The sequence below is a fragment of the Neolamprologus brichardi genome, chromosome 23 (genome assembly GCF_056152115.1).
Source record: "Neolamprologus brichardi isolate AB-2024 chromosome 23, ASM5615211v1, whole genome shotgun sequence".
NCBI classification, from domain to species: domain Eukaryota; kingdom Metazoa; phylum Chordata; class Actinopteri; order Cichliformes; family Cichlidae; genus Neolamprologus; species Neolamprologus brichardi.
This window is the reverse complement of record NC_142125.1, coordinates 13,775,668-13,803,482: the sequence shown is the minus strand read 5'-3', so window position 1 is coordinate 13,803,482 and position 27,815 is coordinate 13,775,668. Positions and strand designations below refer to the sequence as shown.

At 39.3% G+C, this 27,815-nt stretch overlaps 1 protein-coding gene across 1 annotated transcript; it reads right to left on the bottom strand.

Annotated features, from left to right (window-relative positions):
- Positions 1 to 1,579: 1,579 nt before the first annotated feature.
- Positions 1,580 to 20,218, bottom strand: hdlbpa (high density lipoprotein binding protein a). Its single transcript, XM_087835603.1, has 28 exons — positions 20,100 to 20,218; positions 16,367 to 16,438; positions 12,916 to 13,030; positions 12,659 to 12,825; positions 9,678 to 9,893; positions 9,386 to 9,592; positions 9,063 to 9,278; positions 8,650 to 8,856; positions 8,453 to 8,560; positions 8,260 to 8,364; positions 7,871 to 7,949; positions 7,644 to 7,783; positions 7,460 to 7,564; positions 7,213 to 7,326; positions 7,017 to 7,103; positions 6,790 to 6,921; positions 6,445 to 6,663; positions 5,900 to 6,121; positions 5,588 to 5,806; positions 5,365 to 5,503; positions 4,985 to 5,136; positions 4,801 to 4,905; positions 4,583 to 4,717; positions 4,136 to 4,279; positions 3,825 to 4,004; positions 3,445 to 3,561; positions 3,220 to 3,360; positions 1,580 to 3,120 (listed from the first exon to the last, which is right to left on the bottom strand). Exons 3-28 carry the CDS (start codon positions 12,989 to 12,991, stop codon positions 3,031 to 3,033), a joined length of 3,822 nt encoding a protein of 1,273 aa, XP_087691729.1. The 5' UTR covers positions 12,992 to 13,030; positions 16,367 to 16,438; positions 20,100 to 20,218; the 3' UTR covers positions 1,580 to 3,030.
- Positions 20,219 to 27,815: the final 7,597 nt, after the last annotated feature.

Genomic DNA, 27,815 nt, shown 5'->3' with positions numbered 1-27,815 from the left:
GTCTTTCATGAGGAAGGATCCACACTATGTTACGTCCGACGATTTTATTGAAAATAAATAAATAAAAGATAAACTCGATACAGCTGGAAGTTGTCCAAAGCTTTTGTTAGCAAACAGAATGCTGATGTTAGCTAACAATTCCAGGCTTGTTTCAGGTAAAGTGTGACCGCTCTGTCCCAAGTTATAGTTATAGACTGACCTCAACTGTAACTATCTTATTCTTATTTATTTAATGCTTATGAACTCACCTTGCTACAATTCATCAATTCAACCCTACTCCCGTTTGAGGCCATTTGATTTTTATCAGCCTTTACAACCCAGGGGGCGCTGTTTCACACATTTGCCCAGACTCAGAAAAGGGTAAGGACTACAAAGATGGTTCCATTTCCCACCTGACCCCCTCAGAGTCAGCCCGTTTTTTGCATTAGTTCATACTATGAGGACAAAATTCTACCCTCATAAAATGAGTGTTTTCCAAACTACAGGCCAAACGTTTTAAATGTGCTTAATTTTTGTTTATTTTTGTCAGAACTCAACATCAAATTTCCAGGTCTGAAGAAAAACATTACAACCAAATTAATTTTATGTCACAGTCTGACGACAACACCTGATTTCTGATAAGCATTTTTCTGTAATAACCTTTTGATTTCATCAGTATCACAGGTATCAGTATCACAGGTATTGTAGTTTCAACAGTACAACTACACCAGTTTCATGTCTATGACATTAGAGGAATAGAAACAAGCACTGATACCCTGGAAGTTTGATGTGTTTCATTTTAATTCACTGGAGAAAAGCTGAAAACTGGCATTTGGGGTAAACTTTAAAGGTTTGGGTCACCATATGGGATAGAAGCTCAAAACAAGTTATGAAAAGTCTCTTTTTTATTTATTTTTTATCTTTTTACCAATAATCAGGCTCATCTTCTGCCTGGATTTTTCTTTTTTGGCTTATTGATAAATCTGTGGTTAAAATAAATTTTCTTATTATTTGATGAATGTGAAATGTTTTACCTATATTCTGTGACTTTATTTTTGCACTTTTTGTTGAAATTGTTTTTTGTTGGTGTTGTTGTTGGTTTGTTTTTATGTAACACCATGATGAGCACTAAGTTTTGCATCACCTTTGCTGCCTAGTAGAGATATGCTGTGACATGACATGACATATGCTCCGGGACCTGAACATCACATTATTTTAACAGGATAAACACCAGCAATGAAGGGATTTCTCATCAGGTTATTTATAAAAAACATAAATTCTGGTGACTTTAAAACTGTTAAATTTGGTAAAATAATACAGAAGTAGTGATACAATTCCTGGGATTTTTGCTCTGAATATTAGGAATCATGTTATTGTTCATTAATACAATATCTGACTAACATTGCACCTAGTTTGTTTTAGATCACCACAGACATCAAATTAGAAAAGAGGAAACAATCTCAATGAGTCTCCATGCATGGCAGTAATATAGATGGGCAGATTATTATATTGATCGTGTTTTCTGTGTGTTAGATTTCATTGAAAAATTAGAAATTCTGCTTGATAGAGGGAAGAAAAAAAACTGATGAAGAAGCACAGAGCATTTTCAATTTTTATTGACTTTTTTGGACAATTTCTTTTCCAGTGTCATCCATAACCGTTCACTTCAATGGTATTTGCATAATCTTTCATTCAATACTAGGAGGATAGAAACCAAGGTAGGCTGATGCTAGATGCTGAATTAGCAGCTGACAAGCTAAATCTCCACTCGAGCAAAGTAAACTAGTAATTGAGGAGGAGAGGCGGGGGGGGGGGGCGGGACTGTCCCGAGAGTTTGAGGAAACAATAGACATACCTTCCAGTTGTCCATTAAAAATGCACCTCAACATCATCTCTACCTGGTTTGTATCTTTCTAGTTGTAAGGCTGATTAAAAATAAAAAGGGCCATTGCTATTTAACAGAGCAATCTGCATAGCAACTGGAAGACAAAAGGACTGGACACTGACCCAATACAGAGGATGAGTAACACAGGACATCACTAGACAGGTAGTTGGCACACGATGGTCTGCCGTTTTGATCACAAACACACAGTCATTTTATTTTGTAGAGTGACTTACTTTTGAATGTCAAAAAAAAAAAAGAAAAAAGAAAAAAATATATAGGTCCAACAGTTAGTGTGAGGTTGGATACGTTGGAGCTCTAGGCCTAGTGTTGCAAGAGGTTTAGTTCTGGCATGATCTCCAAGCATCTGGCAGTTTGAGTAGGTGCCATTCTGCACTGGCTAAAACCACCCCCCGCCCCCTTCCCTACCCTTCCTCCACTCCCACACCCCCTTTGAAAAGTTCACCAATTCATAAGGCTACAAGGTACGTGCCACTACTTGACCGTATACACAGAAGCACAGTTACAAGCAAATGGAACGACATGACGGAGGACAACCACTAGAGTGTGCTTGAGGGCTAATGACTGACAATTTTCAACGCAGCTACATGAATAAGGCAGGAGAGGGGTGGGATACTGAAACAGCTGGCCTCGCTGGTCAGGCTTCATGTCTGAATAGGTCACCAGCAGCAATTCAATTGCTTCACCCCACCCTGCGAAGGCAACTAAGATAAGGGCAGCTCAAAAAGAATTTAAAAAAAAAAAAAATTTAAAAATAAAATAAAAAGAACCTCATGTCTGGCCACCACTGAATTTGGTATAACAGTTCAAACCACAATGAAATGTCTTGTCTAATCAACATTTAAACATCGGTCTTTTACAGACTGTAGACTTCACCGTAACAATGGGTTGGTTTTTTTTGTTTGTTTGTTTTTTTAAGCATAAGACAGTATTTAATGCAGAAACAGAGCTCACAAGTCAATTACGGTATCTTAGAACACTTTTAGACTGAATCTGCGAGGCTAGACCGAGATAAGTAGACAGAAGGATGACAGTCTCAGAACTGAAGACTTTTAGGGTCAGCGGTCAGTCCAGGTCAAGAGGGGGTTGGGGAGAATAACGGGGTAGATTGTGTTGGTTAATTTCAGGCCCGTCTGTAGCAGCACGGCTTAGAAGCGCTTTGGTCCCCAGGGTGAGGCCTTGGTTGCCACTGGGGCTCCAAAGCTTGGGAAATCTTCAGAGCTGCTCATATCAGGGGCCTTAAGAGTAGAAAGAAAAAAAAAGGAAAATGAGGATTTAAAAAGAAAAGGGCGTGACCACTTCGCAGATTTTTGACCTAGATATTAGAAGACCCTCACCTTCTCATTGGCAGTAGCCCAGGGAGCCTCCCTCACCACGAAGCCTTTGGATGGGCCACGCTGTTCGTCGGCAGCAGCAGCGCTACTGCCAGAAGGCCTCATATAAGCCATCTTTGCCTCATTTTCCACAACATCTGCCATCTGACACAAAACAAACTGTGTAAGTACCAATTAACTCACACAAAGCACTTTTTGTTTTGACATTATCTGGAGAGGGAAGCTTACGTATTCCTCCTCCAGGTTGAGGAGATGGTCGATGGCTTCATCCACAAGCTCAGGGCGACCGGTGACTGTCACGAGGTTTGGGTCTGCAGCTCCACTCTGGGGAAACCTGAGATCAACCTGAAGAGTTTAAAAGAGAAGTTAAAGTTTGTAAGAATACAGAAAGTGCAGTATTTGGAATGACCTATTCCACTAATTACAATATCATTCATTTCTGTATGTGAACACAGCTGTGACTGTGCTGTCTGGCAGGTATAACCTTTTCCCTTCTGATAGTTTTTTGTGTGGGGGGAGAGGATTTTCCCCCCACACGTCTTTGTCTCTGTCATTATAAACAGATTTGTAGAGCAGCTACCTACACCTTCTCGTTTCACCATCCTCACCTTAAACTCATCCATGATCTTGCGAATGCCCTTGCCACGGGCGCCAATGATGCGAGCATGGACCCTGCTGTCCAGGGTGATGTCCTCAGAGATCATCTCTTCCAGCTCATCCACGATGGCCTGAATGGCATCTCGTGCAGCTATGGCTTTGTGCTCATACCCTGTAATAGTAATCTGATCCTATGGAGACACAGCAGAATTAATTTTTAAAAAACAAAACAAAAACACCCTTATACCAAGCATCTGGCCCGATATAGAGCACCATTATCAGGAAGCCCATTTCGATTTAATACCATAAGCCATAGACATACCTGGTTTTCATCATTCTTCTCTGGGAACTGGATGTTAACATCATGCTCAGTGCGGATGTTTGTAATAATGGCACCCTTGCGGCCGATTATCTTGGGGTGATACTTGGGGTCCACAGTGATGGTCAGCTTGAAGCTCCTGAGTGCCTGCAGAGGGTTTGCGAAAAGGTGGCAAAATGTTGGGTTGGAATTTCATAAAGTCTGACAGCTGGCCATTTCCCACTACTACTCAACCTGATGTTTGCCTAAGATAAGACTAATTATGAAGCCCTTTGTTCACTTGAGGATTATGATAAGGGTGCCCTTTGAGCTAATCTGAAAAGATAAGTGCACCATTTGAATATAAATCATCAACACAGAAATAAAGACACCATGTAAACTAAAGAGTTCAGCCTCGACACACACCAAGTGCCACAATTGATGCATTTTAGTACGCCAGCAAATACTAACCCGATCCTCTTGCTCGGCCTGCAGCTCTTTGACGCGCTCCAAGAGGCCCTCTTTGGCGCGGTCGAGAAGACTGGCCAAGCCGGTGATGGCGATTTTATCAGACTGCTGCTCAGGAGCAGGCACTTGAATATTAACCTGGAGAGAGACAGTGATGCCAGATCAAATATCCAGTAAAACATCAAGGCTCCTTCATTCCTATATGGACATCTGCAACACACCTCAAAATCCTCCATCATCTTGCGAATTCCACTTCCTTTCTGTCCAATGATGTAGCGATGAAGCTCAAAAGGCACTTCCACCTCAATAGTTACAGGAACCAGGGCCTAAAGAAGGAAGACAGTTAGCTGTAGTTCTTCAAAAAGTTGCTTTTTAACATTCCTGAGCTTGAATATGAAGTCCAACCTTCAGTGCTTCGATGGCAGCCTCGCACCGCTCTTTGCGTCCAGAAATTATAATCACATCGCACTTCTTGGGTGCGTTGGGATCAACTGGCTCCTTCACTTCACCGTCAGCTTCTCCATTCTCCTGGACAGGAGCCTCTGCAGGAGGTGCAGCTAAAAGAAAATCAGAGTATTCAAAAAAATAAATGCGCATGCCCAAATGCTTTTTGTTGGCTAAAAATATCAACCATCAGTTTCAAAACTAAGTACAATTATTTTATTTATTTATTTTTAAATAAAGTGTTACTTAAAAATAAATAAAAATATCAATGTTCTCATAATGAAAGTTATATTAAGACAGAAACTAAAGTAAGAGACACACTGCAGGTCTTTACTATTTACCTTGTGGGTCCTCGCGTTCTGGGAACTTAATCTGCACGTTGTGATCTCTAGTGATCTGCTGGATCCGTGAGCCCTTAGGACCCATGATTGAACGATGGAACTTCTGAGGAATTACACACTCCATAGTCACTTGAGCATCCTGAAAAATAAAAAGAAGAAAAGCTTGTTACATTTCAAAGAGGAGAATAAACAGAAAGGCTTCCCTTAACAAAACACTACTAACCAAGTCCTCCACGATCTCCTGCATGCGTTTTTTGGCAGCTTCCACACACTCTTTGGCTCCTTTAAGGGTAACTTTATCACTCTGAGAAGCTGTGCGGGGGAAGCTCACCATAACCCCACCATACTCATCAGCAAGGTCCCTAAGGACTTGGCCACGGCGGGCTACAAAGTAGCGATGATGCTTGGGGTCAACGTTCATAGTGTCCTCAACAACATTGTCCTGTAACCCCAAAAAAAGAGAAGTTTAAAAAAAATGAACCGAATTGTTGGTTCATTTCATCTAACTGTTGACAGAACTCGTTTGAAATCTTACCAAACTCTTGATGAGTTCCTCCAGCTCTTTCTGTGCATCCCGCACTGCTTCCTCGGTGCCAACCACAGTGATGAGTTCCTGGTCTTTGTCCTCAGGGGTGGGGAAGATGATTCTGGCGCCGGTGCTGTCACGAACCTTACGGATGTTTCCACCTCCTTTCCCAATAAGGAATTTGTGGTACTCTGGTTTTGCATGCAGCTCAACAGTGTGACTCTTTGTTTGCTAAGGAAAAAAAAAAGTGGATAAAATTAGGCTGACATTTATTACAAGTAGCTTTTAACTACATGAGGTCTTTGTTCAAGTCTTTTTCCAACTGAAATGCATGAACTCCCTGATAATGGGATAACAACTAACCAAATCAAACTTCAGAAACATTTTCTTAGCCATTTACGAGCGACTAAAAGGATGACTAAAACAAATGCTCAGCATATGCTAATACAAAAGGAGCTCTTTGCCTTTTTACCTTCTCATTCTCTTCACCCCACAACTTCAAAACAATGAGTTCAACAAAAGTTCAGCTTTAATTCAGACACATATTTACAAACCTTCTCCTCCGCCAAGGCAAGCAACTGCTGCTTAGCTTTCTCCACCTCCTCTGCAGGGCCTCTGATGGTGACCTTATCAATCCCTGAGCCCTCTGTGGGAAAGTGAATGTGCACACCACCACACTCCTCCATGATGGATCGCACCAAACGTCCCTTTGACCCAATCAAGGAGTTGTGCAGCTTCGAGGGAATGGACACATCCACTTCTGAGATGTTCGCCTGGACAACATGAGAATTTATTAAAGCAAACAAGACAAGATTTGAAAACAACCCTAGTTTAAATTAAAAAAATAATAATAATAATAAAAAAAGAAAATCCCCACACATGCTAAAATGAGTGCCTACCAGATCCTTCTGAATGGCCAAGATCCGAGTCCGTGCTGCTTCACAGTTTGCCTTCTTTCCAGTGATGACAATCATCTCTGAATTGCTGTTCTCAGCAGGCAGATCAATTTTGGTGTTCGTTTCCTCTCGAATCTACAAAGCAAAAAATAAAGGGGGTGTCAAATCAAACTTAAAACAAATTAACACGCCGATTTAACGTGAATTCAGAATCAGAAAACGTGCAGTACCTTCTTGATGTTTGACCCTCCTTTTCCAATGATGTTTCTGTGGAACTGCTTGAAGATGGGGACTGAGACAGAATAGCTGTTCTCCACCTGACCAAAGGAATCACTGAAGGTTAACACTTAATGACACTTCAACACTGCAATAAAATACAAATACACTAGCACAGCATTTTAAACTTCAAGTCAAACTGAGATTTACCATTTCAGCCACTATCTTGTTCATAAACTTTGAACATTTTTCTACTTCAGTTCTTGGGCCCCGAAGTTGAACAATGTCACTTTTCTGTGCTGGGTCAGGGAAGTTAATGATGACCTGGAACAAACATTTAGGGGTAGGGGAGTAAATTTGCCAAGGTTAAAGCAGAGGGAAGAAAAAAAAAAAAAAAAAAAAAAAAAAAGGACAACAAAACAAAACACAGAAACAACCACAATGATTTACAGCTCACCTCTGGGAATTTGTCCCGCACTTCCTTAATCTTCTCCCCTTTTTGGCCAATGATGGCCCTGTGAAAACGTTGTTCGATGATCAAGTCCTTTGTACGCTCGTTCTCCTACATGAAACCATGCAATTAGAGACATAACAGGAAATCATTTGCAAAGTTTTGCCTGTAAACTCAAGCTTGAACTAACCATGCGTGACGCAAGCTCTAGCAGCTCCTTCTTGGCTTCCTGCACACCCTGGGGATCCCCCTCAATGCGGATCAGGTTGCTTTTTTCATTATCAGGGGGGATGCGGACAGTCACCTTGTGCACCTCTTTGATCCGGTTGACTAAATTAATAAGTAAATGCATTGTTTCAGAAAAATATTCCTTGTCGTTGTTGTTGTTGCAGCAGCATCTGACAGCAATATACTCACTATTAACACCTCCTTTTCCAATCAGGTGACGGTGGAATTTGGGATCCACACTAATCTCTGCATAGTCCATTCGGCTTACCTATCAAAACAACAAAAATCATGAAGAGCTTGTTGTCTAGCACTTAAGGTTTGCTCATTCTCACTTGATTCCGGCTTCAAATTTAAACATTTTAAAATGTTCAACTTTACAGCAGAAATAAACACATTTACAGCCTTTTACAAAAAATTACAACACAAGTGTATAAATTTCGCTGAAGCTTACAGTTTTCATTACCGTGTGTAAGGCCACAGGGAGGTGACAGGCTTCCCTGAGCCTTCCCAATCAGCCAATTTCAGGGAGAAACATAGCCTGACAAATTTCTGTGTGACTGAAGATTCAACACACTTACCAAATCTGTAACCATGGCTTCAATCTGGCCTTGCACAATTTGCACATCTTTGGTAGGACCCTCCAGGGTGATCTTGTCTTCTCCCTCAGTGAACTCAATGTGCACCTTGACTCAAAATATGAGAAAACAGAAGTTAAAAGCAGGTTTAAAAAAGAAATTAAACAAGTACTTTATTTAAGAGCATTTAACACACCTTGGGCATTTGTTGAGTGATCTTTGCCAAGTTCTGGCCCTTCTTCCCAATAATGAAACGATGAAGCCAAGAAGGAGCTGAGACCGAGGAAACAGTGTAACTGTTTGCCTGTAGAAGGAAAAATGCTGTCGTTACTCCTCAATTCTCATATGTTTAAATACCTCTTAACATTACCAGTCTTCACATGGTAAATGTACCTTGGCATAAACTTCAGTGAGAGCCTGACCCAGACGGTCGGGCTCTCCACGAAGGATGACAGTTTCTGAGCTGCTGTCAGAAGGTGGGATCTCAACTGAGACGCCAGTTCTATCCAGAATCTCCTGCAGGGTGTTTCCCTTGGGGCCGATCACATATTTGTGCTGAGACTTCTTCACCTCCACAGCAATAGTAGTGGTGTTCTTTTTCTACAAGACAGACAAGAAGGTGAGGGACTTTGCACAAAGTAAATATTTTCATTTTTTGTGCCATTTATCTGGACAAAGGCACACAATGTGCAGGGCGATTACTGGCGTCAATCTAGATGATAAACAGCAATACCAGCTATAGAAAAATATGAAAATCTGACTGTTGCTGAAGTCTGGACACAATTTCTCAGTGATTATTTGCATACCTTGTCTTCATAAACCTTTTTGATCTTAGTCACAGCAAGGGCCACCTGCTCCTTTTCCCCAGTGATGACGATCTCAGTCTTATTCACACTCTGAGGGGGGACATTGATGCGGGCACCAGTTTCTTGCATCATCTCGCCCACTAGCTTATTGTAGGCACCGGTGATGAATGGGTGGTACACTTTTTCAATGTTCACCCTCTCTACAGCACGCTTGTCCTAAAAAGAGGAAAATTGTATCAGATTTTGAAGAGCTATAAAACAAACTTTTAACAAATTATATACAGATATTCTTAAAAAGGTGTTGGCGTGAGGTGGTAAATTACCTGCTCAGCAGAGATCAGCAGGATCTCATGCTTTGCCTTCTCCAGCCCCTCCTTGGTACCAGAGATCTTGATCTGGTTGCTGGGGTCGTCAGGTCGTGGGATCTGGATTTTGGTGGCAGTCTTGAGCTCCAGCTCCTGAAGCTTCTCCCCGTTTTTGCCAATGACAAAACGATGGTGCTCCTTGGGGATGCCAACACTAGCTGAAGCCTGTTGGTTTAGATTAGAAGGCAAAGTTGGTACCACAGTCTGCAACTTATCATTTAAGAAAACCAATAAAGGCAAATCTCTTAACCTGAGTCTGCAGTCGGGACACAATCTCCTTACGGGCCTTCATCACGGCATCCAACTTTCCAGACACCATGATGGAGAGACCCTGATCTTTTGCTAAGGAGAGTTCCAGGTGGGCTCCGGTCTTATGCATGATGTCTACGCAAACCTTTGCTTGGTCTCCTTCCCCAAACTGGTTGATGTCCTTGTACTTGCGCTCCTCCAACGGCACATGGAAAACCTAGGAAAACATAGTTCATGTAAAAAAAAAAAAAAAAAAAAAACAGTGAAAAACAGGATTAGCTTAACACAAAGAAAGCCTAAAATGTGAGGCAAACAAATGCGTTCAAATAGAACACCAACAGCTCGGGTAATCCTCACCAAGATCTGTAACCAAAATACACAAAAATGTTCCTTCTACCTAGGGCTGGGCAATATGGCCTAAACTTCATATCGCGATATAATTTGTAGCACGTGCGGTAACGATATATATCACAATATATTCTGTTCTTCTGCATAACGTATTTTCCACACTATAAGGCACACTTAAAATCCTTTTTATCATAAAATTTTATCAAAAATCGAGAGTGTGCCTTATGTATGAATTCTGGTTGTTCTTACTGACCTCGAACCGATTTTGGCGTGCAGAAATCTGTTAAATATGTTTTGATGGATTGTCAGAGCATTACGGCTGCCGTAGTGAGGAGCTTCGCGGAGTAATCTGGGTCTAAAACGCCGTCTACTTCAGGTCCCAAAGTCAAATGAACACTAAGAGTTAAAAACGATCTAAATTCTTTCATCTTTAATTAAATCATCAGCGTTGCTGCTTTATCGGGTGTAACAATTAAGTTTAACATCCAGGCATCCATGAAAACAGAATTTATTAAATTTAACGGAGTTAGAAGTTAACTTAAGTTAAGTTAACTTAGCTCGCTCGTTTCCACCTAAACATGACACACGATGTTCTGACTGAGAGATTTTTGAAACTAATTAAAACGTACAGCTCTGCTACCACTTCCAACATAAATGAAGACAGCAGTGGCATTTGCAGGGTTACTGAAGTTGGACTACCTGGTATATAATGATTGTTAGCAACACAGCTATGTTAGCATAACATTAGCACAGTGAAGCTGGAGGATGAACGCCAACTTATCGATAAAAGTTAACATGACAGATTCTGGTGCTTGGGGACAAATGCAATCGCATAGCAGGATACTATACATGGGCCAAACTTCAGTCAGGAGAACAACTAAGATTATTCATCCACAATACGAGGTTAGTTATTAAAATACTGCAACAACATGGGAATAGAACAGCTGCGAGAGAATTCAACATTAATGAATCAATGTTACGGAAATGGAGGAAGCGCAGTTTTGGCTTTCCCCATATTTCAAAAGTGCTTCATCTCTTTGCTATGACTGTCGCCCGCCATAATTTGCAGATGATAGTGGTTTTAACCACTGCGATGCTTTCGACCAAAACAGGCGCAGCTTTATGACATCATCAACATGCACTATCGCAATATAGTCAAAATCTCTATCGTTGGCCAAATTTATCGTTTCTATCGTATATCGTTTATATCGCCCACCCCTACTTCTACCAAAACCCTTCTCATTCTCAAATATAAATGTTTTTCCTTCCGTTTTATATCATACTGAAAACATGCCAATGAATTAAACATTTTATTTAAAAAGGAAAGATAATGATCCATTAATTCACTAGTCACACCCATCCCCCACCCTAAAGTAGACATCTGATTTATTTAAACACTGCAGTAATCAGCACCAAAAAATTTAGACATGGAAACTAATGATTCATCTTTTCTTTGTGTACAACACCCGTCAACAATCGGGTCAACACAGCTAGCTGCCCACACTGACGGAAGCAGACGACAGCAACCCTCTTTTGGACAAGTTTGGCAAGTTATGAAACAGGCAAGTGGGAAGTAAGACTGATGATGTCCCTATCAACCAGCGCAGTGCTTAGATTGCTGAAAGCTTAGAAGAAGAGTAAATAACATGACTATAACAACACAGGCTCACATTAACCTGCACAAGGAAAAAAATAAATAAATAAATCTGCAGTGCTAGCATTACTAACGTTAGCCAATTTAACAGATGTATAACAAATGTATTGTTATTTAGGGGGCCAAGTGGCTTGGCCCCCTAAATGCTTATGCTTCCGCACTATTTAAATCAAGGCCGTCATCAAACAACACTGACTGTTCTGAATGGCCTTTAAACATAGCATTTGTGTAAACAGCATTATACCTCATCTATTAGATAAGGCTCAAGCTCTCTCCTCCCCAAGTTTAATCAATTAAGTCATTTTCCAGAAGAATCTGGAAAGAACAAGAAAAAAAAAAAAAAAAATAGACCCTCCGATGCTTTTAAGCTTTGAGTCAGTTTTTCTTCTGACTTGCTTACAGAAGCCTAATTTCCACAGATAACTGTTTGAGTCACACAAATCTCCTGCTATTTATGGGTAATCATTTCTTTAATTGAATCTAAATGACTGATAAGGCTTCCTGTGTCACTGTAGCTGTATGTGTCTGTGCTATGGTTGTTTATTTCACCATGTTTACTGCTGCGTGTCGCAGAGCATGCCGTCTTCGTACCAACCACTAGTGTCACAGAACATACGGAGACAGTTATTACACGACGAGGAGGAAAACCCTTCTTAAAGGTTCGTCTTTTTACAACATCCAGTGTCGCCCTGTACACAGAAACAGGTGCCATGCCCGGTGGAGAAGAATCCATCATCAGCAGGAAACAGACATTTTAGCTTTGACATACATGACTACAATCCACTTACATGGAAGGATCATATTTGTCATTTGATTATTTAAGTCTCCTATTGCTACACATCTCTCTAAATATATAATGCATGTAGTAAAGTCTTAATTAATGTCTTTGTCATTTACTTTCAAATCATATAATTAAGATCCTGTGGCAGACTCTGAAATACTAATGCAGTTATAAATTTTTTTTTTTTTTTTTGTTCTACCTGGGTGATAATCGAAGACTTGAGAGGACGGATCTTTGATGCCCAGGCGCTGGAAGTTTCCTGGGTCCCCTCAGGTTGGGCCGCCTTCTCGGGGAGAGGTGGGAAGGCTTCCTTGTAGGTAGGAAGGGCTTCCTCATCCTCTCCAGCACTGGGTCCTGCCACAGCAGCTGTGCACATAGGAAAGACATACACCATGAAGCCACTTGTGGCTCGGCTTGCATTTTACAGGCCATAGAGTCTTATGTCCAAATACTCACCACCACCCTGCTCTGGCAAAAGCCCACTGCGGTGCGCATTGAAGGTTTCCTGCGTAAGTACAGCGACTGAGCTCATGGTCGAAATCCCACGTTAACACGGAGTCCGAGTGTGCCACTAAAAGAAGAGCTTACGTTATCTTCACAAGCTTAGTAACAGTACACGTAGCAAGGAAATATATATAAGTCTCAAAGGAGACGTAGTCTGCTCATTTTGAGCTTTTTCTCAAATTCAACTCGTTCATACAAGAGATGTCGTCGGATTTCTTTCTGGTTGATTTGTAGAAATTAAGGATGGACAGAGCTGATGCTCGAAATGGAGGTCGCTCAGTTCTCTGTCGTTCTGTTTTTACTTCGTCCTGTGTCAACCGTAGCAGCTAGAATAACCTGCTACAATAACTTTTCTGTGTGCTGAAGTTTGTTTGTTTCCTTTACTCTAGTTCAAACTGGCTGAGTTAGCTGAAAACCTTTGACGAGTCGGCTTAACTCTCCCTCATTCACTTTCAGTCATGTTTCATCAGACAAACATTACATAAAAGATTAGTAATCAAGGATGTTTGTTCAGTGTTAAACTTGCACTGCACTTATAACAGCACCATGGGCGTAAATGTGTGAGGTGAACTGGCAGTCTGCAGCCTTATGACTCACACTGAGCTGAAAGGAGACTAGAGCAAATAATTTAGGTGAATGAAGCCAGTTGAATTTTATTTTTCCATGGCTTTTATCTTCAGCCTGTTTTCAGTTATTGTATCAATAATTACCAATTCAGCACATTTTTATTCTGATGCATTTATTTTCTTCACATTTTATTAAATACATAAAAGTAAAGCTTAATATTACATTACTTTTCTTTTTCTTTTTTTTTTTAAAAAAATGAATCCCTGTTTCTTTCTCCCAATGATAAATACAACGTATTAATAGAACCCTCCTAACAGCAGACACCCAAAGCTAGGATACTGGTATTGTATTGGAAAACGTTATACTGGTGCATGCTCGTTAAAACCCAGAGACTTATGGCAAAGTGTTGTAACCTTTTGGATTGAACCAGTTAGTTAGCCCTGTGTATGTAATTTGCATAACAGCAGTGACAGTGATAGCTATAATGCACTCTTTGTTTAACCAAGAAACTGAGTTTTGCATGCACTCACAGGCAATTTTAGCAAGGCCCTTGTTTCAAGTGGTGCAAGTGTCACAAGCACGGTTTAAAGTGCTAAACAAGCTTATCACACACGGACTTTGGGATGTTCACCTTTATCTAATCTAAATTTATCAGAGAAAGCCATGTGCGACAGAATAGTCACTCATCACATTCACACGTCAGCACTTTGCTAATGTATGCCGAGTCTAAGTAGAGAGTAACTGAAGAGATTACGTCCTAGAGCGGTGGTGTGGGCAGGGCTGCAGCTACAGCACATTTTGTTTTTCCAACAGGAACTCTGTTCAACCATCTTCTCCAGTTCTATTCTAAGAAATGTAGCCAAGTGACAAGGCTGCAAGGTTAAGAGGATTTTACCCCACTGACCCCTCTGCATGTCCACGCTGGATAGGATTAAAGCAAAAATCCGCCAACATAAAGCTCAGCAGCCCTGTCTAGGATCTTTGAACCAATAATTCTTTCCAAGAAAGAAACCACAAGGCCAATCCGCTTATCTATAACAGTTATTTTAAAAAAACAAAATGAAATTAATTGATGTTGTTGATGTTTTGGCTTTCTGAATTATAAACAAAGTTGATGATTGAGTTCCATTAAAAACAACAACTGCACTCTGTGTTCCAACTACAGGTCAGTTCGGTTTAACCATCAATGATGAAACTTGATATCAGCCAAAGTCATCACCTCGTTCTTCTTGCTTTGTAGACAAACATAAATTCTAGCTAAAGCACAAGAATGCAAGTTGCTTCAGTGAGGAGTTTCCCTCCCAAGCGTGACTAAAATTCATCTGAAAGCATAAAGACTGCATCCTGACTTTGTTTTGTCATCGATCTGTAAATTGTGGGAAATTTGCTTCCATGTGGCTGTGTGTTTAGCTGCTCTATGAACACCCTTGCAGTGGGGCCTCCTCCTTGTCAGACTGCATAAACTTCCTGTGCCCACTGCTCATTAGCGGCACTATAAATTAAATCTCTTAACGGTTACAACTGATCATTCTTGGCCTGAAAACTTATTTTAAGTGAAACTGTCAGGTAACTTCGAAGTGTTTCACTGCAAAAAAATTTAAAGCACCAGTGATCCAAATCCAAAGTTATCCATGAAGGGAAGGAAGAAAAAAAAAGCCAGTTATCCACTTCAGATTTAGCTGGAGCCTGTCCTAGTTGTCACTGGGGGGGGGGGGGGGGGGGGGGGTAGGTAAAAGGTAAAAGCCCAGGTCAAGCATTAAGGGCATTTTATTATCTCACACAATCCTCAAATGTGGACTATAAGTTGTAATATTGAACCATGTCATGTAAAACACACTTTATTTAATGGACATTTCAGTAACACATCTTCTACCAGTTTGCTTTTTGTGCAGGATAAAAATCTTTTAATTCTCACAGTTATTTCACTGTATATTTGTGTTATTTATATTAATGTATATTGTATGACAAGCAACTCTGGCTGCCGTTCATCTGTAACGAGCGTAGCCTGTCAGTCTGCTGTTTACTTTGATTGTCAATATGATGGGTGTCCATGTCTATTTACTCTGGGTGAGGCTGTAAAACGAGTCTGATGATAAGGATACTGAGGTGAGTTGTTTAGGAGATCCTAACTAAACAACCAAAATTGTTGGACCTGGACTCTTACCGAATAAACTCCTATAATGTGAGAATGTTATCAAACCGTTTATCAGAGGGAGAGTGTGATTTTTAAGGACTCATGCTAGCTGCCATAATGTTAACTTAAAACCAGCTACTGTTTAGCAGTCTCATTATCAGCTAAACGGAGATGAGAGGATCGTATATCTAATCTGATAACTAGTAATTACAACGACATTATGAATAAATAAGCATATTTTTGCACATTTGTGTTAGAACCCTGACACAGTTCAGGAGATCAGGCTTGAAGTGAGGAGGTTAAGGAAATGCGGGAGGACAGATACAAAATACATGTACAAAACTTAAAGGCTTATTATGGTTTGAAAAATGTATTTGCGATTGTTAAATTAAACTAGTTGCACCATGTATGTGGCAGCTGTTTATACACAAGTGATTAGGTAGAACAGCACTACCGTATTAAAAATGGAGGCGAAACCTGGCTGCTTCCACAAACCAGGGCCTGCGCCGATGCATTTTTAATGCATTAATTCTAAGTTCATGACGATGTATCATTTTGTTGGAGGCCATAATTACTCACTAATCAGTGAATATTTGAGTAAAACTGTCTTTTTCCTGCTAAATAACTTTAAAAAGAAAAAGAAGAAGACTTAATGTTTTGTTGGCAAAAGTAAGTCCCAATATAAAATCTGTACAAACTTACCAGCTAAATGGTCAGTTACCAGATAATCCGTCCTGTAAAGATGAAAGCTCCCGTCAGCCTGCCAGCTTTTGCCTAGAAAGGAGAAAAAGAAAAAAAAAAACAACAACTGTTAAAAAATCTGGGACCTCAGTTTAAATCCACAAAGAAAACCATGTTTTCAGATAAACTTCTGTGTATGAGTCTTACACCATGACCTGCATTTAAAATGTAGATCATTAAATTGCACAGTAATAGTGGATACTGATTACAAACAGAGCCAATATAAGGGAAAAGAAAAAATATACTCATGCTTCACAGACATATCCACTCGTCAGGCCTAATTGCACATTTTGTTATAGTTGTGGTTCTGATGAGCCCGGTAAGATAAACACTGCCAACTCATGGCTGAAACCAAATTGTAAATTAAGAAGTGTTCAGATAAAGCAGATGCCAAGAAATGCATTAGTGAACAGCAGTAAAGCATAGCTGCCGCTGGAGCTCGCTCTCCTCAACAAGCATCTGGCTTTCATAATCAGGACGCTGCCTTGTCGTACAAAAAGGACAGAGCTGGCAAGTGATGAAGCTGCTGTGTGTGAGCCAGGTAACCAGGCTCTCACGCTCTCATGCAAGAGCCTGTAAACGCACACAGTGAACGATTCGCATTAAATGACCTTATTGACATGGCTGTGCTGAGGTCTCAGAAACACTTGGGATTCATTTCGCTAGTTTGATGTCACAGATTTCCTCACTTGCTCAACAACCCTTGGAAACAGTCAAATTTTCCACTGAGGTGTGGACAGACTCCCAAAGGACGAACGCTATTAACTCACCGAGTGTTGTTTGGGAAGAGGTGTACGATCTGCCAGGCACTTTCTTTGGAAAGCCCAATATTATAAGAAGACGCACTAAAAAGTAGGTTTCTAGCTCCATTTGTTAGCGTTGGCAGAGGTGACAACGTGTGGCCTGTTCTCATTAATATTATTAAAGCGACTAGTGATAGAATGGCTGTGTACAGCTGCTGTTAATAAAGCTTAGCACTTATGTTTTTATTTGGAAGACAAATCACAAGCCCAAAACAGTTTCTAATAAAGAGTCCCCCCCAAAAAACGCCTGTACATTTATCTAATTGACCATTCACATGCTGTACATTACAGGGTGCAGAGGTTTGGCTGCTCATAGAAAAACCATAAGGAAGAGGAAAAAGGAACCGCATTGGCAAAAAGACCTGAGATTTCTTTGTGTGAAGAAACAATAAGGTGGAACTGAAAAGGAATACACTTCTCTGAAAGCAACACCAGCATAAGGCGGTCAAGGCGGAGGAAAACTTTGGCTGACTTGTTGCAAAGCAAATGGGACGACATGTCAGAGACGGTATCTCTGTGGGTGGGAGTACCAAGCAATAAGGATGAAATTACAAATGCAAGTGAGCCTACCAATGATGTCTTGATGCATTCTCAAACTAATCAGACCTAATCCAACATGGGTATTTGAGGAATGTCTTCAAAATGTCTCAGCTTCTATCTGCTCAGTTTATAAACTAAACCAGCATCAGGAGTATTTCCAAGAGCCTGAAAGCATAGTCTGGACACCATGCAAACGAAAGATACTTTTGTCTGCTTCCTTTTTTCCACAAAGGATCGCCCCAGCAGATAGCTCCACATGGTTGATTTGGCAGAGTTCTTATGTAAACAGGGTAAGTTACATTTGTAGTCACCATTTATTAATTTACCATTTAATAATTAAAATAAAATTGGAAGTCTGATTGCTTCAGATGCCATAATTTACAATATCATTTACAAAATGTTCAGTTTCAGTATGATCTGAAATTATCCTCAGTAAAGTCAACAGGCATTTACAAATGCCACACAGAAAGGACTTGTTTTTCTATATGCTTCTACACAGCCATAAAGTGGTTTTTAGAAATAACAAATGTTTAAGGCATGTTCATGATATTGTCAACTTTGTGTATCAGGACACCACTATTATCTCTTTTAAAATAATCTACTGGAGGTAAGCAGGTATAGGACCAGCCTATATGCACTACGGAGAGCACTCCAGAATGGCAACAGGATTCAGGAAACCCTTTTCTTTGAACAAATTTTCCTTGGAAAAGAAAGAACTGGCCTGATATGATAATTACCCTTGAAAGGCCAGAGGCCTTTTGATTAGCAGTTTGGTTCAACAAATAGCTGCCACAGCACTAAAGCGCAAGTGTGTTTTGGCACAACTTTGGCAATTCCAGAGCAAAAAGTCTGCTCAAAAAAAGAAAAGGAAAGAAAAGGGGGGTCCAGAAACAGGATCATGACCCAGATGGAGGCCACATATTTACAGTGCTAAGCAATGAGAGATTCTTTTTATACTTGAAGTTGTCCTGCAGCCGTCACCTCTTCACATGTAACCACAGTATACATCCGTTGCTTAAAATGAAACATGCAAATTCCTCAACTGTAAGGACAAATTACTTTGCCTTCTCCTCCGAGATATCTTTCTTTTTGTTTTTTACTACAAACTATAACACAGTCAATATTAAAACCATACAAGTGAACCGCTTCTTCCAGCAGAACCTGTGCAATGTAATAATGTTTATTAATGCAATGATACAAGATAAAGAATTTAAGAGGTTGTTTTTTACTTTTAAAAAAAACAAACAAACACAACAACAAGGAAAGAAAAATGTGGCACGCTTTCTTAAAAATGTGTAGCCTAAAACCAAAATAAGAGTAAGTGGAGAGCATTCACCAGAGAGACCCCAGAACATTAAATAAACATGCCACGGGTACAGCTGTGGCAACCATTAATTCGACTTATTACTAGTTTAAACCAGTGTAATGCAGCTAGATGACATTTTACGTTACGTATTGGAGACAACTTGTACTAACGAACTGCTAACAAGTTCAGAGTGCCTGGCTCGCCTTTGCTAGTTAAACTCCCATTAGCTTCAGCATGACAACCTTCGAGCCTTTATGACATTATACCCCAATCCCAGATTAAGGATTTAAGAGGCTGGTTAGTGTGACTGCCAGCTAACACGATATCAAGTTAACCAAAAGCTGACAGCTGCCAACGACACATTTTAGTTAATGCTAGCTGCCGTCATTTGGCTAACATTGGTCAACCATTAAAAAAAATGTAAGAGATCGAGACAAACTAACACTGTCCCTACTGTCGGGGTTACTGTAAATATATGGGTCTCCTATCTGAGGTGGGATATTCACCGGGATAATCAGTGAGTCACGGATTACTGAATCCAAACCCTTAGCTGGTTAGCAAACTTGCTAAAAACTTTGAATGCGGCGTGTGACACGTAGCCCCTCAGCTAATGGTGAAGTTAGCTCAACGAGACCCACACACAACTTCAGGCTGTGCCTCAAAAAGCTAACGGCATTAAGATGGCAGCGAATCAACAACTAAAACAGTACCGTAACTCTGAACACATTCACAACCCGATGTGGTGTCGTTTTTATATGTTTTAGCCAACACTGCTGAGCTCGTTAAAACTAGTTGAACTGGGAGCCTTTAGCTAGCGTGCTAATGTTAGCTTCGAATACAGTTGGTTCTTCTAGCTGGCTAAGTCCACGTAGGCATACAGCTGAGCACGGGAGAAATGACACGGAGTCAGGCCAGAGCACGCTATAACGATCTGGGTTCACGGGAAAACTGTCCGCTTTTAACGAGCACAGCTATGACATAAAAAACTGAAGTCATGTGTAAAGAGGATATAGTCACGTTCAGGAGGAAACTAAAAAGTACTTACTTATTTTTATGTTCTCGTCTGCCCTGAAGGTGCAGAAGCTGAGATGAAATTCCACTGGCGAGAAGGTGGGATGGAAGCCGGACGGATATATACCAGAACCGCCCACCAATCACGTCCTCCAACGTCACTCCAGAGAGTCTGGTTACAAATAACTTCTTCTCATCTCCAGCAGTACAAGTTCTGAACTTTGATCACACTGAGCAAGAAAATCATGTGATAAAAAACGGGATTAAAGTTGTCCTCTCTTCTAAACAGTTCAAAGTCCCGCTAAAGTAAAATATAAATTAATAAAATGAAATAATAACTACAAATTCATTTGTTATTATCAATATCACATTTAAATATGAAATAAACAGGGCTTTTAAGTAAGTGATCAGTATAACATTTAACTCATAAGTGTTTCTTACATATAAAATAATTGGGGACCTACCAAAGAGGTTTTGACCTTCCCCAAAGGAAAATTGCCAGAACTCATTAATATTAATTCACTCAAACATAAAATACACACGTTTTCCGTAGTCTTCTTTATCTCAGGTAGCACAGAGTGGTCCCTTATCTATAGGCTACACCATGTACCCCATTCATCCTTCTACACATAGGGGCCCATTCTCAAAGTGCTATGTGAATCCTGCCTAATTAAGTGCAAGTCTTTGTTATCATTTTTAATTACATTGTTATTACATTTTATTTATAGAATCAGCAACAATGATATAAAATCATATATTATAATAATATAATAAATAAGAAGGGAGACACACCAAGAAGGTCCTGGATTCTAATCTTCAGGCCTTTATGTGAAGTTTCCCTGTTCTGCATGAACCTGCATGGATTATCTTCAATTTCAACTAACAATTCCAAATATGCAATATAGTTAAATTGTGCACAAAAAATGCATATTAGTTTTTCCATCCATTTTAATTGCAAAGTTGTAACAAAGTAAATGTAAATCACCAGTGTGTGAATGTGTATGTGAATGGGTGGATGACTGAATATGTAAAGCGCTTTGGAGTCCTTAGGGACTAGTAAAGCGCTATACAAATACAGGCCATTTACCATATCCAAAAGTAGAATGGGAGGCTGAGTTTTCAGCTGTCAGGCCCCTCCTCTGCAGAGCCAGCTCCCAGTTTGGATTCAGGGGACAGACGGCATTTTTATTTTTAAGATTAGGCTCAAACCTTTCCTGTTTGATAAAGATTATAGTTAGTGCTAGATTATCTGTGTAGGTTCTCAGTCATCCAGGTCATCTCTTAAGATTAGGGCTTAAAAAGGTGACCCTGAACCATCCCTCAGTTATGCTGCTATAAAGACTCAGCTACTGGGGGACTTCTTATACACTAAGCCTACCTTCTCCACTTCCCTCTTTACATTCCTCCTCCTCCTTCTTTTTTTAAACATTGTCTTTTTTTTCTTCATACAACCCCAAATACAACTCATATGTAATCATCTGAGTTTTCGTTTTTATATTTCGATATTGTAGGCTCTTGGCCCTACTAAAGCACCGTGAGATGGCTGTTGTTCAAGTGAAATAAATATTAGGCATAAACAAAGGAAATTTCTGCAATTTAAAGAAAAAACAAAAAAGTAACTGGTGAGAGTTTAATTCATTTTTATTATTATTTTAAATTTTGTGGTTATGAATCTAACCACAGAAGTGCGGTAGCACGGTGGTAGCATGGTTGCCTCACAGCAAGAAGGTCCTAAGTTCAGTTCCACCATCAGTGTGGAGTTTGTTCTCCCCATGTTTGTGTGGGTTCTCCCCGGGTACTCTGGCTTACTCCTACAGTCCAAAGACATGCAGCTAGTGGGGATAGGTTAATTGATTCATCTTAATTGCCCATAGGTGTGAATGTCAGAGCATCTGTGTCTCTATGTGTTAACACTGCAACAGACTGGTGATCTGTCCAGGGTGTACTCCGCTGGGATAGGGTGACAGCTGGGATAGGCTCCAGCATCCCCCGTGACCCTGAAAAAGGATAAGCGAATGGATGGATGAATCAAATTACTTTCATGTCTATTCCACGATCTATATTATAATTATGGACAACATATTTCTTTAATGCCCTCCCAGCCCATTCAGGTTGACTCATACTAAGGACACTGATTTTGACAAGCTTGGCAGTCGGCCTTGCTGTTAGGTAAGGTTTAAAGATGACAGTGATGGACATGATCCCCAAGTCAAACAAACAGCAATGACAACATGGGAATCATATAAACCCATGCTTAGGTGTTGTTGAATAACCTGCGGAGGTGACTCATAATAATGAATCAATACCAAAGAACTGGGCTTGGTGTAATTGTTTTAACAGCATCTACCTTAATTATCTTTGTTAAAAAGTCAACAAAACTTGTCTAGTCACATTCTCAAGACTATTGCGCTGGCATCTTTTGCTGAATGTTTAAGCGTCACCTTAAACAAAAGTCACAGAAAGTTTGCATTATTATTTGTTACACGCCATGTGACTTTATAAACATTTAGACATCTCTGACATCACAGAGCCAACACCTGTGAATGTAGAAAAAAGCTGACACTCATTATAGTCAGTCAGGATCATCTATCATAGTTCTGTACAGTGTCGGGGAGACTGGATATCCCTTATATGGTGATCTCAGGCCCATAACTCTGGCTGTGAATAGAGAACCCTCGTCCACCTGCGCTTCACGTCTTCTGTTTGGAGGGGGTAACCAATCAGAAGACAATTGATTTCTATTGACAGGCTGTGATGGGTTGCACCAAGATCCAGTATAAGAACTATGGTGTGATATGTTTCTACTCTAATAGAAATGCTGAATAAAAACAAAGCTGACAATAACAACTGTACATCCTGATTTAGTAATGGCATCTAAGGAAAACTGTGTAATTCAAGACCTGACAAGAAAAGAAAATGTACAGATAAACTTGAATTTCTCTCAGAAAACAAAAACAGGACTGCAGAGGAGCAGCAGCATAGCACAGAGATATACTACACCGCTGAATTTCCCAAAGTTAATCCATAAACAGTGAAAGAGTTCAGAAAACTTTATTGCAGCCTTTTCTCAAAGGTCAGTATCTTAAGTATGCAAAGCTACATCTGGACGAGTGGTTTTGGAAACAGGTGCTATGAACAAATTAAGTTAAGAAACTGATACTGAAAAGCAGTTAGTTTCTGAAATAGGACAGTGTTGTAAAGAACTCTCAAAATATATTAGGAACTACTTAAAGCAGAGGAATAATGATTAATGTGGTAAAATTATGAACAATAGTTATGTTATTAATGATTAATTATACACTAATATTTATCTTGCATTCTTAAACCTACTTAACAAATGACAGATAGTACCACCAGCAGTGTGCACTAAAAGTCTTTATTGTGCAGCAAAACTGTCCTATCAGTATTTTACTATATTTGATGTTTTTGTTGCATATTACCATTGTTTATAGTTTAATACACTGATTAGACATCATATCCCTTAAGCTATTCAAACAATTGTAGGGTTCCTCTCCGTAATCCCAACAGTCTTGTTGTCATCTTTCTGGCTATGCATTTTTCAACTTACCTGGCAATGTTTCGTTTCTTTAGCTTTAGAAGCTGAATAAACATATTACTGCAGATCTTGGCAAATATTTTCACTGCCTAATGGTGTTAGCTGTAAAATCTAAAGCTGTCAGATATTTGTAATGAAATGAGTAAGTAAGTATAGATAATATTCACTCTGTTCTCTAGCAGAACAGGCACTAACCTAAAATTTGGCATCAGCCCCAACGGTGCTGCCATCCACTGAATTTGTAATCTGCACAGTTGTACCCCAACTTATGTAACAGCTGAAGTCAGCTACCCTTGTAGTGTTGTTTCCAGTTTTATTTCTTGTCAAAGATGTTGAAATTTCCATGTTTTACAGTTTCCAACAGCCTTCATTATCTGTAAATTTGCCTGTTATATTTTAAGCTGTCTTTCTCACTATCATATGGCTGCTGCTATGATTTGGTGCTCTGTAAATAAAATTGAATTGAATTGAATTGAATTGAAAGTTGTTGTTTTTTTTAAATGTTTTATTCTGCTGAAAGATTCATCCATAGTTTGACCCCACAGATAAAAACACAAAAGATTTTCTCTATTGTCTGAGCTTTACAAAGTGTTAAATTATATTTTCTCCTTAGATTATAACCCATCTCTAGAGAACATCTTCTGTATATTTGCTGGTGACAGGTTATTCTACGTTTCATACACTGTAAAACCGAATATTCTGTTTAATTAAAAATATTAAGTAGGCTGAACTCAATTTTTAATCAAATTGTTATTAGAACTCAATTTAAGTAAGTTACCAGTACTTTTTATGAAAAAACGCTGATCAACTCAATTTATTTGAGTTGTCTTAACTTAGAAAAACTAAGTAAGCTTGCTTCTCAGTGCAGAAGGATGAAAGATGTGTTTTGAAAATGCCACGTCACTACCGTTCTCCTCCCTAGCACCGATCAGTCCGGATGTTCATGGTACCAGCCTTTTTTATGGAATATGTTGAGCAAACCTGGAGAAGCTTCAGCTCAAGATATTATTGTTGTCATTGCTGTGGATCTTGATACACTGACTTGGTGAGTAAATGTTTACTGTTATTCAAACTGATTTTGTGGCTTCTCTTAGTTTAGCACCAGGTTTATAATCTTGCTAGCTAGTTAGTGTTAGCCTAGCTTTGCTGCTGCCACTGGGCTCATGTTACTTAAAAATTAACACCACAGCCTTAAAAACTTTATATAAAAATATGTGAAATTTTCTGTTGATTGTTTGAAATAAATAAGTGAGATAAGAATAATTAATTATAATTATATATATTATGTTTAACCTGAGTATCAAAAGACAGCAGGGGGGTTGAAAACTATACTCCAAGAGTTAGCTGTGCTCACCGGCTCTGTCGAGCCTTGACCTCCGGTCAGCTAAGGCGCTGGTGGATAACAGAGCTCTCCGAAAACGCTGAAGCACTTTTGCAAATATGTGATATTTTGATAAATTAAGTAGATATTTGAGCATTACACAGCTAAAATATCTTAAAAGTTTATTTTGTTACCCAGAAAGGGTAATCTGGGGAAAAGGAGGATCGCTTTTGTCCATGCAGTTGTCAGAGCCTGTGTATGCATACTTGTGTGTACTTGTGGTCTCCTGAACTTGTGATATGTCGGAGAACAAGTGCTGTTCCAATTCACCTGAGCCTGAGATTGCCTAAATTGGAGTCTGTTCTATACCAAATGCAGAAAAAAATGTTTTAAGAAAGCAATTAAGTTCATGTTCCAAAAAATATGATTGTTTGCTTGCAGGACAACAGGAGAGATGAGTCTTCCGTCACAGATGGTGTGGTCAGTGAAGATGGTCGTCTACAGGTTCAAGCTCATTGCATCTCCAACCCACATCCATTGCCACTGTACTTAAGGGAAGTTAAAGACTTTCTTCTGCACTTACATTTGGATCACCTCGATCCATGATAGTCATTTGGGCAGTAATGCCTGGACTGGAAACAAGCCACCCTTAAAATAATACAACATTCCAGCTCCTGTGTTGGAATGAAAAACAAATGTGTTGTTTAAATTAGAGACTGCACTTGTGACAGAACAATAAATATTTTATTTTGATTATATAAGTAAGTACAAAACAAACTTGTGGTAGACCTAAACTTATTTTCAGAATAATTAAATCTGAGACTTTGTTTCATTGTAAGATTATAACAGTGATGGCAATATAATTGTTTGTTGTTCAAGAGAACAGTGTCCAGTATGTTGGCTGTTATACTTTTTTGCATTTGAAAATAAAAGTTGGGCTGATTTTAACATCATTACAAAAAGTGTTGTTAATTATTTTTAATCATATTCAGGTTACCACAAATTGTTTTTTTCATTTAGTTGAACTTGAAATGTTTGTCAGTAGGTAAACAATAAGTATTATACAGTCAGAAAAATCAAGTTATTCTTAATACTGCAGACTTGCAATGAATAAGTTGTCCTAACATTCATCTTAAGTAAGCTTTACTTAGTTTTTTTGAGGCAATGAGTTTGCTTTTTTTTTTTTTAGTTCTGGAAACTAAATAGGTTTTTACTCTGTACTCAAAGTGAATAAGTTGCCTTAACTTAGTCATCTTAAGTAAACTGTACTCAATTTGTATTGTATGCAATGAGTTTGCATAGTTTTTTTGAGTTCTAGGAACTAACTAGTTTGCAGAGCGTACTCAAAATGAATAAGTTGCCCTAGCTTAATCATCTTAAGTAAAACTTTACTCAATTTTTTTGAGGCAACAAGTTTGCATAGTTTTTTTGAGTTCTGTGAACTAATTAGATTTTACAGTGTACAGTACTTGTGCAGTATGATCTTTAACAAGGCTCATAAATTTGAACAAGTTTAATTTCAAAAATAAAATGTTATTCTGTTCTTGAAACTTTACCTGCTTTACAGTTGTCATGGTCCCCGTGCCTTGCTGGCTGACTCTGTGATAGGCAACATGTTTTGGTTTTTTTGGGGTTTTTTTGCTCTCTCTGTCTCTCTCCTCTGCTGGGGCGGTGCTCATTACGGGCTCCCGCCCCTGTGTGTGTGTGTGTGTGCGTGCATGCGTCCAGATGAACAGAATCAACTTTTGGAGATTTACTTTCCTGGATGATTGAGAATGCATCAAGAAGTATCTGATGATCTGCATCAGGGGTGTCAAACAAAAGGCATAATTGGCACAACGAAGACTCAAATCTGGGCCACTGGAAAGCTTTGGAAAAAAGAAGGAGAAGATAAATTTTGGACTTTTAATTGTAAGTTTTGCAGCTTCTCCTACTAATAATGACCTTCCCACAGCCATTCATACTACCATTAAGTAATCAATTAGGTAATCAATAAACAATTACATGACAGAAAAGTCCTGTTTTTATGATTTACTATGAAAAAAAATCAGTTTTTGTTTATTTTTAGAATGGACCAATGGTAAAAAAAAAATAAAAAATACACATTTCTTTCATTTACTACAGCAGCATTTCTTTGTCATGTAGAAAAACGACACCTTTTCTTTTTCTAAATGTGTAGTTGGACTTCCTTACGCTGACAGAAGTGTGGCCCATTGCCTCAGGTTAATTTGACATCCCTGCTCACATAGGGTTTTGAATCCAATACTGACCCCTGTGGGACTCCACAAGCAATGTTCAATCATTTTAATTATTGAGTTCCTGTTTCTCTTTATTCTTTATACTTTATTCTAGTTGCTCCATGATTCTTCGCCGTGGAACTACTTCCACAGTTTTTATCCGATTTTCGCCATTCAAAATTCTGCTCTTTCTGCTAATGCCGGCTATGACTTTTGGTGCTCATTAATTCTATACTTTTTGAGATATTGAATTTTTTATGCAATTTTTTGCCCATTGACGTGAATGGACCACATCATCAGTGTGGTCACTGATTTTGCTTGCCAGGTTGAGCTGTGTTTTAGCTCAGTGAGATCAGCAGCCTTTCTCAGAGCAGGAGGCCGGGGTTCAAATCCCGCTTATGGCAACAATTTTTTTCAGTTCACAGTTAAGCTTTTTTTGAACTGCTTTCAATACAAATTTCAGCTTCTCACCCCTTTTCAGTAGAATTTTCAGTTTTTCACCCCTTTTCAGCACAAATCCCAGCTTTTTCAGCTGTTTTCAGCAGAAACCTCTTTTCAGCACAAATTCTGCTGATTAACCAGCTTGTGGCAAACTTTCCTTTCAGGAGATAGTTTAACTTTTTCACATCTTTTCAG

Excerpts from the sequence above, each read along its gene's own strand:
- hdlbpa (XM_087835603.1), bottom strand. The coding sequence starts at position 12,991 with ATGAGCTCAGTCGCTGTACTTACGCAGGAAACCTTCAATGCGCACCGC. Across the intron at positions 8,365-8,452 it reads TCACTCAACAAATGCCCAAG|GTGCACATTGAGTTCACTGA; the intron begins GTGTGTTAAATG and ends TTTTGAGTCAAG. Across the intron at positions 3,562-3,824 it reads AGATCATGGATGAGTTTAAG|GTTGATCTCAGGTTTCCCCA; the intron begins GTGAGGATGGTG and ends TAAACTCTTCAG.